Source organism: Paramisgurnus dabryanus, chromosome 8 (assembly GCF_030506205.2).
Source record: "Paramisgurnus dabryanus chromosome 8, PD_genome_1.1, whole genome shotgun sequence".
Taxonomy (NCBI): domain Eukaryota; kingdom Metazoa; phylum Chordata; class Actinopteri; order Cypriniformes; family Cobitidae; genus Paramisgurnus; species Paramisgurnus dabryanus.
In genome coordinates, this window is record NC_133344.1 from 1918270 (window position 1) to 1938290 (window position 20021).

Below are 20021 nucleotides of genomic sequence, written 5' to 3' on the forward strand. Positions count from 1 at the left end.
TTCCCCAAAACTACTAGAAAAATTGTGTTTGAAAAACTAGATTCAATTATGTGATTTAAGATTCATATGATTGACACTCTCTGTCTGTCTCATTCCTTGTCTGTCTGTCTGTCTGTCTGCATGTCTCACTCTTTATCAGTCCTGCTCACTCTTTATCCGGCCATCTCAGTCTGTCTGTCCATCTTTTATGCCCTGCCTGCCTGACTGACTGTCTCCCTTTTTGATTGTCTGACTCACTCTTTTTCTGCATGTCTCACTCTTTATTAGTCCTGCTCACTCTTTATCCGGCCATCTCAGTCTGTCTCTTTATCTCACTCTGTCTGTCCATCTATCATGCCCTTCCTGACTGACTGTCTCACTCTTTGATTGTCTTTGATTGTCTGCCTCACTCTTTTTCTGCATGTCTCACTCTTAATCAGTCCTTCTCACTTTCTATTCAGCCATCTAACTCTCTGTCTATCTTCTTTATCGGTCTGTCTTCCTCTTTATCTGCATGTCTCACTCTCTATCAGTCCTGCTCACTCTCTATCCAGCCATCTCACTCTCTGTCTGTCTCACTCTATCTGCATGTCTTTATCTGCATGTCTCACTCTTTATCGGCATGTCTCACTCTTTATCGGCATGGCTCACTCTTTATCGGCATGTCTCACTCTTTATCGACATCTCTCACTCTTTATCGGCATGTCTCACTCTTTATCGGCATGTCTCAGTCTCTATTCAGACATCTCAGACTGTCTGTTTATCTCACTCATTGTCTGTCATAACCTGTCTGAGTGATTGTCTCCCTCTTTGATTGTCTGTCTCACTCTTTATCTGCATGTCTTACTATTGGTCACTCCTTCTCACCCTCTGTCAGCTGTCATTATTTGATTGTCTGTCTTACTCTCTGTTTGTATGTCTGTCTGTCTCACTCTCAATCTCTTACCCTCCAGGTTTCCCATCATTTAATTTAAAGCCATCATTTTCTCAAAAATCTATGTCTGTCTCACTCTTTGTCTGTCTGTCTCACTCTTTTGCATGTCTCACTTGCTGTCAGTCTTTCAGACACTATATCTAGCCATCTTCCTCTCTGTTTGTTTGTCTTGCTCTCGGTCTATCTGTCTCATTTTCTGTCTGTCCATATCTCACGCCCTGTCTGGCTGACTCTCTCATTCTTTGACTGTCTGTCTGTCTCACTCTCAATCTCTTACCCTCCAGGTTTCCCATCAGCGTTTCTAATTTAAAGCCATCATTTTCTCCAGAATCTCTATCTTCCACTTCTGTTTTGTTGAAGTTGAGTCATCTCTTACAAACACATCTCACGGCATGACTTTAAATCTCTCCATCATTTTGACCTCAGTTTAGAGGCATAATCTCAAATCTGATACCATACCAATGCAAATCCAATCATTCAGGTCAAAAAGCTCAAGAAATGTGTGTGTGTGCGTGCGCGTGTGTGTGTGTGACACAGTAATCCAGTATATGTGTTATTCTGTATAATCTATAAGAACACTTTAAACATTATTCTCTTAGTGGTCATTTTATTTCTTATTTTTATATCAATGTGATAATATTTCATGATAAACAGATATAAATATACATAAAGCTCAGTATATAAAAATGCAACAAGAACTGTAAAGATATGAGCATAAAGACATCTCCTGTGTGTCATTTAATGAATGAATCTTTCTTTGTATAAAACACACACACACACACACCTCAATGTGGTCTTTCATTAGACCGCTCATGTGAAGTGCACGTGATAGAGAGCTCACATGAGACTTGTAAAAATGTGAACACACACAACACATTTCACTATAGGTGCTGCAAATTCAGACACTTGCCCAACACACAATTATATCAAAACCAATACACAACACAATCATATTCAAACTTTATATCATGCAAACCTGGAAAAACCCTTCATTGAAACACAATCTAAATGTATTTCTTCTCACTTCTGCACAAATCCCACACATCCAGAAAATATAGTCCCTTTGTGTGTGCGTGTGTAAGGGTGTTTGTGTGTTACCGGTCACAGGTGCAGGAGATCAGTAAACTCAGCAGGTTGTAGATGATGAAGGTGAAGATGACGGCTGTGATTGTGCCACGAGGAATTGAGTAGCTTGGGTTCTTCAGATCACCTGACACACACACACACACACACACACATCAGATTTATTTAATGTCAACAATTCAGCACCAATAAATACACACACTCACTCACTCTCTGTCTCTCACACACAACACAAACAGACACACACACACACACACACACACACACACACACACACACACAGGTCAAACATGAATAAAATCATCACTCACCGGACATGTTGGATCCAGCCATGATCCCAGTACATCCGTTAAACATCACAGCGAACACGGTCGCAAATGACATCATCATCTCTGTAGTGTAGTCCACTGTGTAGTCAGCTACACACAGACACACACACACAACAAATACAAGTAAAAGAGTAAACTGATGCAGTATTTTATATCATGATACAACACTACACATTTGTGTCATTTATGAAGTGTAAATGTGCAGGGTTATGGTAAGAGTCAGTGTTAAAGAATAATGTAAAGTTGACTATTATTTACTGTAACTATTTCACTGTTAATGTGTACTGTAAACATGTGACATCAGCTTTAGTTAAGCTGGTTAATATCAACTTCACTTCTCTCAGTGAACTGATGATTTATAGAAATGTGAATGTGTGTCATTGTGTGCGTCCTATTTTACAAATTAAAACTACAAAAAAACACAAGAAAACAGACAAGAAACACAACACGCTCTCTGTCTGCTTGTCTGGCCATCTCACTCTCTGTCTGTCTGTCTCACTCTCTGTCCATCCTTCTCACCCTGTCCATACATCTGTCTGTCTCATTCTCTGTCCATCTCAGTCTCTGTCTGTCTGTCTGTACGTTCATCTCACTCTATGTCCATCTGTCTGTCTGTCTGTCTCTCTTAGTCTGTTTGCCTGTCTCACTCTCTGTCTATCATTCTCACTCTGTTTGTCTATCTGTCTGTCTCATTATCTGTCCGTCCATCTGTCTCATTCTTTGTCCATCTGTCTGTCCCATTCTCTATGTCCATCTGTCTGTCTGTCTCTGTCTGTCTGTCTATCTGTCTGTCTCATTCTCTGTCCATCTGTCTGTCTGTCTGTCTTATTATCCGTCCGTCCATCTGTCTCATTCTTTGTCCATCTGTCTGTCCCATTCTCTATGTCCATCTGTCTGTCTGTCTCTGTCTGTCTGTCTGTCTATCTGTCTGTCTCATTCTCTGTCCATCTGTCTGTCTGTCTGTCTTATTATCCGTCCGTCCATCTGTCTCATTCTTTGTCCATCTGTCTGTCCCATTCTCTGTCCATCTGTCTGTCTCATTCTCTGTCCGTCCATCTGTCTCATTCTCTGTCCATCTGTCTGTCACATTCTCTGTCCACCTGTCTGTCTCATTCTCTGTCCGTCCATCTGTCTCATTCTTTGTCCATATGTCTGTCTGTCCAACTGTCTGTCTCATTCTCTGTCCATCTGTCTGTCCGTCCATCTGTCTCATTCTTTGTCCATATGTCCGTCTGTCCATCTGTCTGTCTCATTCTCTGTCCATCTGTCTGTCTGTCCATCTTTCTGTCTCATTCTCTGTCCGTCCATCTGTCTCATTCTTTGTCCATCTGTCTGTCTGTCTCATTCTCTGTCCATCTGTCCGTCTGTCTGTCTGTCTGTCTCACTCTTTTTCTGTCAGTCTGTACATCCATCTCATTCCCTGTCTGTCTGTCTGTCTGACTCTCTGTCAGTCTGGTTGCCTGTCTCATTCTCGGTCCATCTCACTCTCTGTCTGTCTGCATGTCTGTACGTCCATCTCACTCTATGTCCATCTGTCTGTCTGACTTTCTGTCTGTCTAACTCTCTCTCTGTCAGTCCGTTTGCCTGTCTCACTCTCTGTCCATCCTTCTCACTCTGTTCGTCCATCTGTCTGTCTAATTCTCTGTCGATCTATCTGTCCGTCTCATTTTCTGTCTGTCCATCTGTCTGTCTCATTCTCTGTCCATCTGTATGTCTGTCTCATTCTCTGTCTGTCCATCTGTCTCGCTCTATGTCTGTCTGTCTGTCTCTCTGTCCATCCTTCTCACTCTCTATTTGGCATCCCACGCTCCGTTAGTCTGTCTGTCTCACTCTTTGTCTGTCTGTCTGTATTGCTCTCCATCTATTTGTCTCATTATCTGTCTGTCCATCTCTCATGTCTTACTGTCCGTATGTCACACTCTCCATCTCTTACCCTCCAGGTTTCCCATCAGCGTATCTAATTTGAAGCCCGTAAAGTTGGCTTGTGTCGGGCCAATGGACGCGTTCTTGACGGGCAGATTGATGACATGAGGACCGACAGCGAAGAAACTGATGAAGATCATGCCTAAAGCCACCATGACGATGAGGAAGATGATGAAGGTGGCTTTAGCATAGATATGAGCCCCGATCAGACACACCAACAAACACAGCAACAAAATCACTGTGCCGTAAAGCAACGACCACCAGTAACCTCCTGGCAACACAGCGTAATGAGACGCAGACACCGCTGAGCCGCCTGAAAGAGAGACAGACACACAAATCAAATGAATCAAGCCAAACTGTGTGACTCAACAAAATAATGAACCCGCAAATTCTAGCAACAACATTCCTACACAATTACACAAATATTTACACACACAGACAGTACCTTCAGATACTCCGAATGTAGCGAGAATGGCCTCCACCAGCCCCAGCACAAAGAGGGCACTGCCACACACATTAGCCAGAAAAAACATAATGCCAATACTGCCACCAAACTCTGGACCCAGAGCACGACTGATCATATCTGTACACACCCAACAGTAGACATACACAACAAGACACACAACCACAGAGACAACCACAGAAACACACATATAGCTAAGGAAATGAAACTAGGAACTGTAAGAACTAAAAAAAGCAATACAATACTGTTTTAGAAATGTGTGAAGAAACGAAACAACGTGTCTGTCATGTTTGTGTGTGCGTGTGTGCGTCGATGTCTATCATGTGTGTGGATACAGTACGCTCCTCCAGCATCCAGCGCTCCATTGGTTGAAATGGCACAGACAGACAGAACTGTCATACTGATGATGAAATAAGCCACCAGAAGCATAGCTATAGTCTGATACAGACCACACTGACCCACAACAAAACCTGTAACAAAAACACAACATCTGTTATTGAAGCATTACTTCAGCTTTGATGAAGCTCAATACAGCGCTGCCTTACAAGCAAATACACAAACATTATGCATTAACAATGATGTTTCACATATAAATGCACACACACACACAACATTACATTATTCTTGGTACAAGCACAATCTCTCATGCAAGGTGTGTGTGTGTTTTTTGACACGCCTGACACATGCCTGTCATAATGCATGAATCAAGACATAAACAATGACATCATTGCTTACCCCAGTGGGCTTTCATTGAGCTAGAAAGCTTAAACACACACAAAGATAAAGTTAACACGAAAAATTAGCATATGATGTGTGTGTGTGTGTGTGTGATAAGCAAAATCATCTCCACTACTACAGAAATACTAAACGGTTTATAGTAAACCACAACCAAAGCTACTGTGATTTACCACAGCGCACTGATTTTGATAATATTACCATGATACATAACTTAAACATGTTATCACCACAGGTCACTCAAACTGTTTGTCATTGATTAACTTCATGTATACCAGCTGTCTGATCTGAGAACAGTTTGTGTAAGCACACAGCAGTTACTTTGTTAATGTTACAATGGTTAATAGTTGCAGTAACACAATCACCTGACTGTATCATGTTAACTCATTGAATGAGGACAACACAATACTGAGAGAGAGAGAGAGAGAGAGAGAGAGAGAGAGAGAGAGAGAGAGAGAGAGAGAGAGAGAGAGAGAGAGAGAGAGAGAGAGAGAGAGAGAGAGAGAGAGAGAGAGAGAGAGAGAGAGAGAGAGAGAGAGAGAGAGAGAGAGAGAGAGAGAGAGAGAGAGAGAGAGAGAGAGAGAGAGAGAGAGAGAGAGAGAGAGAGAGACTGTCAATTTGATACTTTCTTTTTCATACCTTAAACTAAAGGTTATGCCACACTAAGATTAATGACACCTATGCTCCTTAATAACACAACACCGCGCGCGCGCGCACACACACACCTATCCTCAGGAACACGACCACACTGAACATTGACAGCAGTGTCGGGATCACCACGCCGAAGAACGTGTTGAGTTTCGGCGGCTGTTTAACGGTGGATTTTCGGCAGACGATCGCCGGGCTCCGGTGCTCGAGCTCATCTCCTCCAGCGACGATGTCCCGGTGCTCGCCGGACTCGTGGACGCTGGTGGAGAGCCGATAATGCAGGAGCGGCGTCCGCTCAGTCATGATCGCCGTGATTGTCACTTTCCTCCGACTCGGGTCACATGACTCCTCGTGTTTACTGCGCCTAGAATCATGTGACGAGGACTGAGCTCAGCCAATCAGAGGGAGCCTTCTCTCATCGCTTTATTGGTGGCGCTTTCTGGCACAATAAAACAATCGTGTGTTGTCTTTACAAGATTTAAAATCTTTATGTACTTTGACACAATGAAATTGTGAAACTTGAAAATAAAACTTGAGAGTGTTCTTGTTTGGTCAACACCACGAAGAAACTGCATAAAGACGGGAAATATTGTGTGTTACACGTTTAACATTGACTGTAAATCATTAACAGGTCCCACAGGGCACAAAAAAAAAAAAAATTTGGCCAAAATATATTTTAAATATATGCTAAATAGATAGAACAGTAGAATTTTATGCTCAAATAAATATATTTTTAATTTGGAAATAAATTTAGTTTTAACCTTCATATATTAACGTATGTTTAAAATGTATTTCAAGGGCAAGCAAATACATTTCTAATTTTACATCCTAAATGGCACATTTTTTTGCCTAAATTTATTATAAATATATGCTAAATACAAGTTAATTTTATAAAGTATATATTTTGAAGTTAAATTAAATATATTTAATTTAAATCTTTTTAAAACGGTTATTTTTACAGGTTCGTAACATAAAGTGAATATTTCCTTGGATTTAAATATATGGAGGGCTAAATATATTTTTAATGCTTTAAATTTTATTTAGCCTACTTTTAAAATATATTTCAAAATATAAAAAAAATGGCCAAAATATATATAGGTGAAAAATATTTTTTTGAAAACATATTCCAAAGTATATTTCAGCAAATATATATTTTTTGGCCATATTTTGTTTATTTTAAAATATATTGTTTGCCGTATAGGGTGTTTGAATAAAGTAAGTTATATAGACCGTTTCATCGGATGCACATGCGATGACACGATACGCGTCTGGTCTGAACTTTACTTCTGGTTTAAGTTTTTTTAATGGTCTGACTAGTTGCTAAACTGAACTCTTGAACAAATACCTCGTCGAAAATAACAAATGTTTTGGTTTCCTATGTAATCTACATGTTGTTTATTTTGCTTGTTAAATAAATAAACTATGTTTAAAGTACTTTGTTGTGATTTATTCTTAGCGGAGTTTACAGAAGTTATACCACAGACCCCAATTGTTTATGTTGTTAAAGGTTAAAGAGCACCTATCCTCCGATTCACGATTTTACATTTCTTTTGGTGTATAAGTGTCTATTAGTTCATGATAATGATATGCAAAAGGTACAAACCCCAAAGTAGACGATGACACAAGTTATCGTCTCCAACGTAAATCTCTTTTCTTGGACTACAACAAACACACAGGCAACAGTTTACTTCCTGGGATTGGTGATGCAGTAAAGACTGATTCATCCCGCTTGGACTCACAGCCTGTAAGTTAACTCCTGTGAGCATTGTATTGTGAGCGAATCTTTCAAACATGGTAAGGAGCGTCACATTTCCGGCTGATGTCAGAGGTATTCAAGCCAATAACGTACAGATTAGCTGGCCAATCAGGAACACAGAGCTTTTTAAATCTATGCATTTCAGGAAGAGAGTGAAATCTAGAGCTACAAAAATGTAGAAAATAATGTGTTTTTAACCATAAACCACACAAACACATTTTATTATCACAAATTCACAAAATAACGTTGTTTTTTAGCAATAAAATTGTTGCTCTTTAAACGTTAGGCTTGATCGACTTCATGCAGTGCTGAAAAAACTGACAGGTGTATGACGTCAAAGTACCGCGAGAGCGATTTGGGAAATCATATGGAGAAGTCTAATATCAACTTGCTCTCGTGGTACTTTAAAGGTGCAGTGTGTAGATTTTAGTGTCATCTAGTGGTGAGGTTTCATATTGCACCCCTCCCTTTCGAAGCACATAGAGAAGCTATGGTAGCTGTCACAGGACAAACATGTCATTGTTTGAGACAACGAAGTGTCAAACGTGCTCTATAGAAAAGTTTGTCCGTTTAGGGCTACTGTAGAAACATGAAAGCACAAAATGGCAGCTTGCATGTTAGGGGACCCGCGGTGTGTGTTAGCACTTTTGAGCTAACTCGGGTACATTTACATTATGGTAATGTTGATGAATGTACACTGTCCTCTTTTAAATAAATAAAAAATGAAAATTAAATGAATGAAAACATCTTATTCTAAGGAAATAAAAACAATACCGTTTATTTTGTAAGGTCTTTATGCAACACTCAAAACACAGTTATCTATATTATATTGCATTGCTGTCTAAAGATACTTCTAAAATTTACACACTGCACCTTTAACGTCATTCGCTTATCGTCAAAACGTATGGGTGCCATCTGGATTACTTTAATTTTATAGTTACCTAAAAAGCAATCAAATGGAGCTTTTAAATCAGGCTTTTAAGAGCACCGTATGAAATTATTGTTGTCAATAAATTCAATAAAGGAAAGTCATAATAAAATGTTTAGTTTTTTTATTTAGTTTTTAGTTTAGAGCTTTATTTATTTCCTTGGGGCAATTCATTCAGACTTTTGTGATGCTTCACATTTAAAACACAGACATACAAATCATCAAAATACACCAAATACATCAAATTTGTACCGATTTGTGGAAAGTCACCCAAATAATCATTCAAAGTGTGTGTACAGTCTCCTATAATTTTATGTGCCATCCTCATCACTTGCTGTTTGTAATAAAATATAACACCTACAATTTTTAAAAACTTATTAACAATGCCTTGTCTAAATTATTTTTATTCTTTGCAGTAGAAAAAGAAAAAACAACAAATAAAGGAAAAAGACAGGATACTTTCTACAAATGAATAATAAAAATCCTGAGAATAACTTTCTGCACATTAAAGGAATTTCACTTCCTCAGCACAAACAATCTTTGATGACTGCATTTTGATAAAACTTCATCCTATTATCAATAATCATTTCTAATGTGTCATTAATGACCTCTCTATATGAGGTGCAAATGATTTCTTACTAAACTGATGATCATCTCTTTCATTTTGAAACATTCAAATCTAATGTCATCCTATCAAAATAAAATCATCCAAAACCGGAGCATATTCCTGAATCATGATATGACAAAAGCACAGTATCGTCTGAATATTTGACCAAAAAACTATTTGTATACAATATGAATAAAACAGGAGAAAGTACACAGCCTTGTGCTTATCAGGGCATGTGTTGTATATTAGCTGGGATAGTTTCATACTTTCAATGTAACAATAATGACACTGGATGTATCTTTAGTTAAGTTGAAATGAGCAGATACAATTGTAAGAGAATCTTGTTAGTCTGCTGGTGAACTTGTTAATACAGGTTTAGTTTAGTTCTGTATTGTTAATACAGGTTTACCTACAATAAATTCACACTAAATGTCTTGAAGGGTAAATGGCATGTTGTGTTTTTGTCTTAACATGCTCTGATATAAAAGGAGATGAACAAAAACATATTTGTGTTTGTTAACACCTGTGCTCTGATCAACAGGTTGCATCTAAACACACACACACACGCACTATGACGTATACATGTACAAAGGTCTCTCTCTCTCTCTCTCTCTCTCTCTCTCTCTCTCTCTCTCTCTCTCTCTCTCTGTCTCTCTGTGTCTCTCTCTCTCTCTCTCTCTCTCTCTCTCGTGTCTTTTTTCTGTCTGTATATGGGGTGCAGGGCTGGTCACCATAGCAACCACAAGCATTGGAGAGGCTACTAAAGAAAGCGTCTCTCTCCCTGTGTCTGTGTGTCTATTTTTGTCTCATATGTTTTTGTGTTTCAGTGATCTTCAGCTTTATGTTAAATGACCTGCGGCACATGAATCAGCTAAATTTCTCCAGAAACAGAAATCTGCGTCATCTCTGTTTATCCAGCAAGGGGATTCTGGGATTTCAATGTGCGCTACAGTGGGATCTGACGGATCGGTCGGATGGATCTTTGAAGGGGGATTTATGGATGCAGTCATTGTAGTTCGCTGCTTACATTTCTGCTTTGTCCGCGTGTGTCAAAGGCTACAGGAGGGAATTGACAAGACCTACAGTGCCTAAAATAAATAGCTCATTAGCGTGAAGATTATAGGAGAATTAGTAATGGTTGTCTGAGTGATCATCACTACTAGTGCTTCTAGAATAAACCCATCACAGATTTATGGTGACTGAAGAGCCTGAATCAGATATGCAGACTGAGATGATGTGCTCGTACCTGGAGTCAGGATGCAAGTACCTAGCCACCCTGAACATCCTAAAAACTCTATAGCAATGTGCTGCTGTGATTAAAATTGATTGTTAATCTTATAGCTAATCTTTAACGTACAGGTGTGTGTGTTTGTTATGTTCAGTGTGTTACAGTAAACTATGACACACGGACCTCATCTCACTGAGACTGTAAACACAGAAGATGAGAGTCATTCCTCCTCATCCGTCTGTCCGCTGTGTCGTCGTAGTTTTGATGTTGCTCTGATGTTGCCCTGTTCTCACACACTGTGCGGCCGCTGTTTAACCGGAGGGGCACGGCTGGGTGGAGTCAGGGGTGTGTCTTCAGCCCCTCGTCCAATCTGTGCAGTTCTCTGTTCAAACTGTCGACACAGCGTCGAGCTGCCATGCTTTGAGTGGTCATCTGCATTGACCTGTTTGCCCTTTGACCCTACAGTAATGCTTGACCCTAAAGTAAAGGAGGAGACATTCACTGGTAATTAGAGACTTGCAAAGTAACACTAATGAATTATATTGCTGGAAATGCATTGCTTATAATAATGATCTGTGGTAAAATCTCTGTAATGCATGGTGTCTCATTTTATGTTTAATAATCACTGCTTACTGCATATACCAATGCTCTCTCTCTCAGATTTTGGTTCCTCTCTCTGTCCTTTAGATGGCAGTGTAGATCTTTCTGAAGAAGAAATGGAGAAATCTGTTTCAGGTAGGATTGTGTCCAAACTCTGTTTTCTGCCTAATGTTTATAAACAGACGTATGGGAAGAGTATGATACACAAGTGTTGTGATGGGCATCTGTCTGTAATTCTCAAATACTCCCAATAATGAAAAACTTTAGTAGCTGCTTCATGCTGCTGGCCAGTGTAAACAACATACGGCAAAAAATTAAATGTAATTTTAAATAGATTTTTTTAAATGGCAAAAAAATATTTATTTTTGGTATATTTTGTATTATATTTTTACTCTTGATCTCATCAATTAAGAGTAAACGCTTCCCTGCCAATGATGAGTTTTTACGGTAATCCATATTTTCGCTATTATCCACCAGGTGGCACTCTTACACAACTTATAAAACACTGAATCATCCACTGATCCAAAAACAGTAAAATCACTGTATGTTTTGATCATCTCTCTGAATCTGATCTCTAACTAAAGTTCTTCACAAAAATACAATTATTAACTTCACAATTTTTTTTTCATTTTTGAAGAAACCTACCCATATTTGAGATGAGATAAAAAAGAGAATAAATGCAGACAAGATGAAATTGATTTTTTTTTTTTTTTTTGAGAAATTAATTTGATATAATTTATGTTTTTTATTTATAGAAGAACATTTTTTTGAACGGCATTCAACTTTTGTGAAAATTACAAAAAATACTAGCGCTGACTAACAACTTTTTTTTAAAATGCTTGCAGGGAAAGAGTTAAAAATAAATATATTTTAAAGCATTTACATTCATGTCTTATTTTTAGAAAAATTTTGTATGTTACAAAACCTGTAAACATAACGGGTTTGAAAAGATTAAAATTAAATATATTTTCAACTGCAAAAATACACTTTATAATTTTATATTTTATACATACTTATACATTATAAACAAACTTTTATGTTTTGTCCATGAAAATTTTTTTTATTGACATCTAGGTTGTAAAATTAGAAATGTATTTGTTGCACCTGAAATACATTTTGAAATATATGTAATATATGAAGGTTAACTAAATATATTTTTTAAATTCAAAAATATTTTTAATTAAGCTTTACTTTCTACAAAATGTATTTAGCATATATTTAAAACATATATTTTGCTCAGAGAGATGTATTTTTTGTTGCTGTATCAAACTATTGTTGACTACGTAACAGTATAATTACAGGATATTCATTTATCATGTCATTATTAATTAGCATGTAATCAAACACATTGCATTAAGAGAAACAGCAGTAAACCCAGCGTGCCATTACATTTTTGGCTAAATAAGTTGTTTAGTTAATCCATATTTACATTATTTACAAATATTTCCCTATTTATTGTGCACAGTGTACAGAATATACAACTTTGTAATATAAAAGTCTTTGTGTGTTTGTTTGTTTATGTTTGTGTGACTTCTGATCTCTCCAGGTCTGGTGTTCACCCTGGATTCCTCGTGTTCTGACCCAAACCTTAACCTCTCAAACTCCTTCCTCACTTTGACCTTTAGTGGTCAAACACCTTCAGCTCGTGACCGTGATGTTTGTGAGTCTCGTGCTCTTCCTCAGGTGTGTGGAGGTGTGTCTGTCTCCAGAGGACAGTATTATTGGGAGGTGGACGTCTGCAACAGCGTCATCTACAGGATAGGTGAGAGAACAGCACATGTTTTACTTCAGGACATTTCAAGACATAAATGTAATAATATTATGTCCATACGTTTATTGTTTGTTCTCAGGTGTGATTTCTTCATCGGATAATCGTGGCTGGTGGCTGGAGAGGCGTGGCTCTGTTTTTCATGCTTTGATTGACGGACGTCGTGAGCTCCTCCCCTCTATACCTCCTCAGGTGAAGACAGTGGGTGTGTTTCTGAATGTGGGCGGGGCTTCTTTAACCTTCCACAATCCAGTCACTCAAGAGTTTCTGGCCGCGATCCCCTCGCGCTTCACTGTTCCCCTCCGCCCTGCTCTTCAATTGGGCCAGGGAAAGTTGAAGCTCCGCCCCGGTTTGTCACCACCCAATCACGTCTTTCTCTGCCATAACTCTGCCTATCGAGGGCCAGGTGGGGCAGGATCTGGACGCTGGAGGCGGGATGTGTCGTTCGGATCTGTGAAGGCGGTGATAGAGAAGTTTGAGGAGATTTCAGGAGGGTCGGACTCAGATTCGGGTCTGATGTCTGGTTTCTGCTCCAGCTCAACTCTCGGCTCACTGTCAGAACCCGTGGAGAACTCCAGCTGAGTAACGAGAAAGATTAACCTGAAGGCTGCAACCTGCGGAGGTCGCATATGCAGGCTGCATTAGTCATCAAGCCTGGTTTATTTGTTACCTATTCGCAAGTCATAAACATATTACAACAATTTACGATTAACTAGGAATAACAGTCAACTTTATAATTGTTAATATTCTGATATAAGACAGTCTTGTTGACATATGCAGCCTGCACATGTGACCTTCAGAGGCTGCAGCCTTCAGATTGAGAAACGCCCATACGGTAAAAAATATATTTTCAAATATCATTTTAAATATATTCCAAAAAATAAAAAAGGCCCAAAAAATATTTGCTTGAAATATATTTTAAAATATATTTACAAAAATGTTTTTTCCACCAGTATAGGTTTTTAGCCATTTTTGGTATATATACATTTTTTTTAAAGCATTTAAATAACGTCACATTGAAAGAAAAATGTACTTTATAAAATTGTACATTTCATACATCCTTTGCGAACTTTTATATTTTGGCCCGGAAAAATATATATATTTTGTATGGGTTGGAAAATTAAAAATGTATTTGTTGCCCCTGAAAAACATTTTGAAATGTAGGCTATGTTATATTTATATGAAGGTTAAAAATAAATATATTTTCAAATAAAAAAAATAATATTTAATTAAGCTTTACTTTTTACAAAATATTAAGCCTTTTTTAATCATATTCAAAATATACAAAAATAGCCCAAAAAATATTGCTGAAATATATTTTGGAATATGTTTAAAAACATTTCACCAATATATTTTTTTCTGTAATTTTTAAAATATTTTTTTAAATAAATATATTTTAAATCTTTTAAAATATATATTTAGCCCTCCATATATTTCAAACCAAGGAAATTTGGTAAACATAACTGGTTTGAAAAGGTTAAAGTTAAATATAATTTAAATTTCAAAAATATACTTTATAAAATTATCTTAGATTTAGCATATATTTAAAATATATTTTGACCAAGAATACACTTTTGCCATATGGGTTGAAAATTAGAAATGTATTTTGAAATATATGAAGGTTTAAACTAAATATACTTTTAGTTAAAAAATTAAAAATACACTGTTAAAAATGTTGTTGTAGTTATGCAGCTGTTTTCTTACTTACTGTAAATTTAAATGTATGTTATTTACTGACAACAGTTTGTTAAAGTTAAATGGTTATTAAACATTAACAAGTCTTTATCTTTACAGAATAAAAATATAAAATAACAGCCTCGTGCATCCTCATCAACCTTTTTCAGTTTTTTTCTTCAGATTTTGGTTCCCAGAATGCTTTGCATGAGGCTGTTATTTATTTATTTAAATTGTTTTGGCTTTTTTGGCTTTTATTTTAACAGTAGTTGAAGAGAGGACAGTATAGGGAGGAGAGAGGGTTATGGGATTGGCAAATGACCACAAGTCGGGAAATGAACTCGGGTCGCTGAAAGTGCAAAAGCACCACATCGGAGCGCTGCCCATACACCATCGGCTCTGACTATTTTAGTTTAATTCTGTAAAGATAAAGACTTGTTATTCTTTAATGATCATTTAACTTTGAACAAATTGTTGCCAGTATTTAAATCTACAGTAAGTTACTGGAAAACAGCCTGCAATACTGTAATTTCTACAGACAATTTTAACAGTTTGTATTTAATTATGCTTTACTTAGCATATATTTAAAACATATTTTGGCCAGAGAAATGTATTTTTTTGCCGTATGGGCTGTGTGTTTGTATTTAACATGAAGACCAAAAGAAAACAGAACGAGTCCTTTACATCAGGAGGATTTTACAAAAAGCAGGTTACATGACACCTGGTTTAACTTAGACTTATTTATTTCTTCAAACTGCCTTTCTGGTACTCTGCCTCCTGTAAATAAAGTCATGTGTAGTGTTTTTAAAAACCAATATTGGGCCTTTTACAGCTGGAAAGCCATTGTCTAATAATGTGACCCTGTCTGTGAAGTCTTAAAGTTTGGTTTCACTCATTGATTTCAATCTTTGTGATGATCGTACTCAGTCAGTATTACAAATATCTTGATTATATTTTCACAGAATGATTTTTACAGTATATAGAATGAGTTTAAACAGTAAACCACAAACAATGACTTTAGATGAGTTTTCACAGACAGGCACTAGGTGGCGCTACTCCATTAACATGTGTTGCAGATGAATGATGATGATGATGAGGTTTTTTTTCAGTGTTTAGTTTAAGTATATATGTTTATCTGATTAAAAACTTAATGTGCTGGGGTTGTGTAACACCTGAACCGTGATCTGATCAGTTTATGTAAAAAGTTTACTGTAAATCTCTGATAATTTGCATCATTTTGCATGACTTCTGTATTTTTCTCTGACTATGTCTTCACACACATCTGTTTGATGGAAATTTATTTATGTGTTTTAAATAAAATATGATTTGGTACAGTGCATGTGTTACACAAATTTATGTGTGAAAATAAAACATAAATGCAGACAGGTGCTAAATTGAGCGCATGGAAACTGTTTGTATCTTCCATGTGCACATCAGACTGTCTAACTAGTGTGTCAATAGCCTTGAGATGATTCTGTAGGAAATGGATAAGACAAATAAACCAGCTTCAGATAAAACAAACCCTCAGTCATCTGAGCGATCACTAGCAGGTGTGAGAAGCAGACTAAAATCCGCTTTAGTGTTGTGTCTGTCTGGACGCAGAACTTTGAATTTCCATAGAGGAAAAGAAATAAAGAGATGATGACTTCTGTGCAGATTAGTTAGATATTTATTTCTAGAGCACAAAGTTGTCGTCAGTTTTTCAGATGTTTCTCCTAAAACAAACCCCAGTAGGCTTACATGTGTCTTAAATCCAAGTTACTTAAACCATAAAAAACAGATCTGGTTATGTTGCCACCTTGCCATTGCATTATCTATGCCATCCTTTAATGATTTACCAGAAAGGGTTTTCTCTTCGTTTTGTCTTTGCAAAGTTAGCAGATTTATTTGATGGACCAGTCTTGTATTTCACCTCTTTTAAAATCTGTATCAGAATTGTATTTAATCTAAGCCTGCATGTGCATCAGATGAGAAAGAAAGAGAGAGAGAATGAATTCTGAAGGTCTCTCTGCCTGTAATGAAGTGACTGAAAACAAGCATGGAAGTCATTTGGCTCATAAACACAAACATCATTTGGACGCTCTGTGAAAATGATCAACGAGAGCATCATCAGTACTCAACTGTTTGTTAGGAGAAATAAAAAATTAGACAAACAGTCAACATACAGAACTATACGTGGAAGCATTTTGATTTGAGATCATTCTCATGAGAAAATATTTATGAAATGTTAGCAAATTTGTGATGTTTGCACAAATCTTTTCTTAAGAGGAAAAGTCCCTCTCCATTTAATCTCATTGCTGTCTGAGAATCTGACGTGTGATAGTTTTTCCTATACATGTGCTCTGTGGATCCTGTTGTGTCTCACAGAGGAGAGAAAACCAAACGCAAGACCTTCAATTCACACCCGGTTCTGATAAACCAGTGCATATTAAAACAGTCAGTTTCCTCACATATGTGTGAAAGAGGCTCATTTACATATTAAATGACTAATGCTGTCTGTTAGTGACCTGTTAACTTTATAAGTTTCTCATTATTATTCCATTATCACAATGCATTCACGTCAAAACACCTCTGAAAACATGACTCAGTTCCTGCTTAAACTAAAAAAAAGATAAATAATTTTTTTTTATGTAAGCAGAACTGTGAATCATTCATCCTAATGAGTGAAGTCACCGGTCACTTAGACTTTATTTCTACTTCCACAATTTCCAAAATAAAACCAAGGCCCTGTGATGTGTGATGATGATGTCTGGAGCTGATAGAAGTTTGGTGTGCATTGGGACAGGATGTGTGTATTTACTGTTTCCCAACTGTTTTTAAACAGTAATCAGATAGAGAGAGGCGGTGTGTTACTGTTATCAGAAGCTGAAGATGAATCATACTGCACATGTTCCTTGCATAAAGTGTTTTCAGCACTTCTTTAACATCCCTAAAACAATGGATGTATATGCAAATGACCAAAGCAATTGTTCATCTGAAACATTTGGAAATGGAAACATTCCTAATGTTCCTGATTTATATTTAAATACTTTTATCCAAAGCAAAATAAGTAAGAATTGAACACTTTAAGAGCCAATAGGGACTTTACATAAAAATAATAATTAACTTAGTTAAGTAAAAGAGCAAAAACACCATTGTATATTTTATGCTAATACAATGCTACTTAATGCGTAATGATTCCAAATGCATTATCATGGTACCTTATTGTACTTTACAAAGTCACTTTACTGCTGAAACGTCATCATTACCATGTTTTATACCCTGGCAGGTCCATTTCATTATGAACCAGTGAATATATCATAAATACCGTGTTGTATTGGGTGGAGTTGTAACCGGATGGTGGTATTATCTCAAATCTTTTGTCTATGAAGAGGACAGAAACTCTTATATCAGAATACACACCCCCACACATTACAGGTTCCTGTCGCTTTTCTTCTTGAATGTCTTCATAATATCTTCAGTTATCACCTCATGATGAAATGCAAACAGCTCATGATCGACTCATGATCGATCTCCATTCTCAGCGGATGCGCGCGCGCAGGTGTGAAGCACCTTACGCACACAGACCCGCACTCGTGTGTACCTGTGAACTCATTTCGGAAACGCTAATACACACACAGACCATTTGCTGTGTATATTGTGATGTTTAGTTCTGTCTCACATGTCTGTTAGGAGAACATAATGAGTCCATAACGAGAGCGACACCTCCGAGCGCGAGAAACTCCCAATCACCTTCAGCGTTATTATACAAATATTTATGTGCATTTTTTTATTCATTTTATTAAAGTAACCACTTAATTCAATACAAGTTTCTTATTGTATAAAGAGCATTACTAAATACAATGTAAAAAGGTAATTTATTACTAAAAGAACTTCCAAATGGAAAAACTTTTGAAAGTTTTTAAATAAAACCTTACTTAACACACACACATACACAAAGAAAAAGACACACACATGTTTCGTGTAGCTGTATTTATCTGTAATGTAAGTGCATGCAGAAGAGAAAAGAGAACAAGGTCTCTCTCTCTCCCTCCTCGTGTTTCTCTTTCACGCGCGCCTCTCCCCCTGCTGGCGTTTATTGCGCGCTTCTTTTCTCATGTAATGTGTGCTGCTGATGCTCTATAGACTCGTTTAACATGTGCATGACCCCCGGGGGCCCCTCGAGGCTTCCGGATTCACTGATATATGACCGCTGCGCGCATTCTCTCTCTCTCACACTTTATTAGTTTGTTATTTTATTATTCCATTATTCTCCATTATTCAGAGCCCGTGGAGGGGAAATGGCCCTATCAGCACATCCACAAAGAGAGAAAAAGACAGAGAAGACTTTAACAAACCATCATGGCTTACAATACAAACTATTAAGATTATGATTATTATGATTATTATTATTAGCCTAATGTCTAATGGAGAGAAAATTGCATTTTTTCCATTATCTTTCAAAGCAAATTAAAAAGGCCAATCACTGTTAAATTTACATCAACCTGTTTGTTAAAAAGTGTCATGACATGAAAATAACAATCAAACAAACACACATGCATTGATCTTTACAGGTTTATGTCGCTCATAAGATCAAAGCCACACTCTCGTTTAAATGTTTGACATCAAACATGATGCTTGAGTTTCATCCAATCATTCTAATATCCTAAAAATCACCATCAACACCAATGATTGAAGATACACCACCACAGATTTAGGGGGAAATACAGTACAATACAACTACATCTTGGTTCCTTGGTGAAGCTTCATTGTTCTCCTTAAAGAAAGAGCTCAATTCTTCTCATTGAGAACTCACAGAGAAACACAGGCTTTGATTGTACCAGGGGGCTGATGGATGTTAAAGCACATTAAAATGTGAATCATCTAGCTGCAAGGTACAAACCCAGAGATTTGGAAACACTTGAGGTCCACAACTCCTTCAAAATCCATTTCAAATGGGGAACAATGTGTGTGGCTCTGAGATGAACTACATGATTTGAATCTTAATAAAGTTTTATTAAAGTCCTCATGTATGCAAAGATTTCAAAAGAACTCAAATAATTTTAAAGCTGGTCTTTATTTCACACTGGTTTATAAGAAAACCACATGAGAAAAACATCAAACAGAACCAGATGATCAATAACAAAAGCTTTGGTCTTTACAGGTTGATGGTATTCAGATAAAAATCCCAAGAGAGTTTGTGATTATTGGTTTAATGGTTTATCATGATTGTTAATAAAACTTTGCTTTATAGTAGAAAGTTTTACTTTAAAGATGCCAGACAGAGAGATGAGAGAGACATCACTTGTGTTTGTTTATGGATGTGTATTATAGGTCGATATTTTCGCAGGTAAAGAGTTTTGGGGTTCCGCTCCTCCCCTTTACGC

General features: G+C 37.1%; 2 protein-coding genes across 3 annotated transcripts in view; one reads left to right on the forward strand and one right to left on the reverse strand.

Annotated features, from left to right (window-relative positions):
- LOC135770648 (zgc:153039) overlaps nt 1-6524 on the reverse strand; it is a 32644-nt gene extending 26120 nt beyond the window's left edge. The window contains exons 1-7 of one of the 2 annotated variants that reach the window (XM_065280320.1): nt 6172-6304; nt 5447-5474; nt 5047-5181; nt 4694-4831; nt 4259-4561; nt 2308-2415; nt 2012-2123 (exon numbers count right to left, since the gene is read on the reverse strand). In XM_065280320.1, the coding sequence (XP_065136392.1) occupies nt 2012-2123; nt 2308-2415; nt 4259-4561; nt 4694-4831; nt 5047-5181; nt 5447-5462 (812 nt within the window). In that variant the 5' untranslated portion in view covers nt 5463-5474; nt 6172-6304. Of the gene's footprint in view, nt 1-2011; nt 2124-2307; nt 2416-4258; nt 4562-4693; nt 4832-5046; nt 5182-5446; nt 5475-6171 lie in introns of both variants that reach the window. The other variant, XM_065280316.2, reaches the window with a different exon arrangement.
- Nucleotides 6525-10086: 3562 nt separating this feature from the next.
- LOC135770650 (ret finger protein-like 4A-like protein 1) lies at nt 10087-15531 on the forward strand. Its single transcript, XM_065280323.1, has 4 exons — nt 10087-11117; nt 11301-11348; nt 12760-12975; nt 13064-15531. Exons 1-4 carry the CDS (start codon nt 10784-10786, stop codon nt 13561-13563), a joined length of 1098 nt encoding a protein of 365 aa, XP_065136395.1. The 5' UTR covers nt 10087-10783; the 3' UTR covers nt 13564-15531.
- The last annotated feature ends 4490 nt before the right edge of the window (nt 15532-20021 follow it).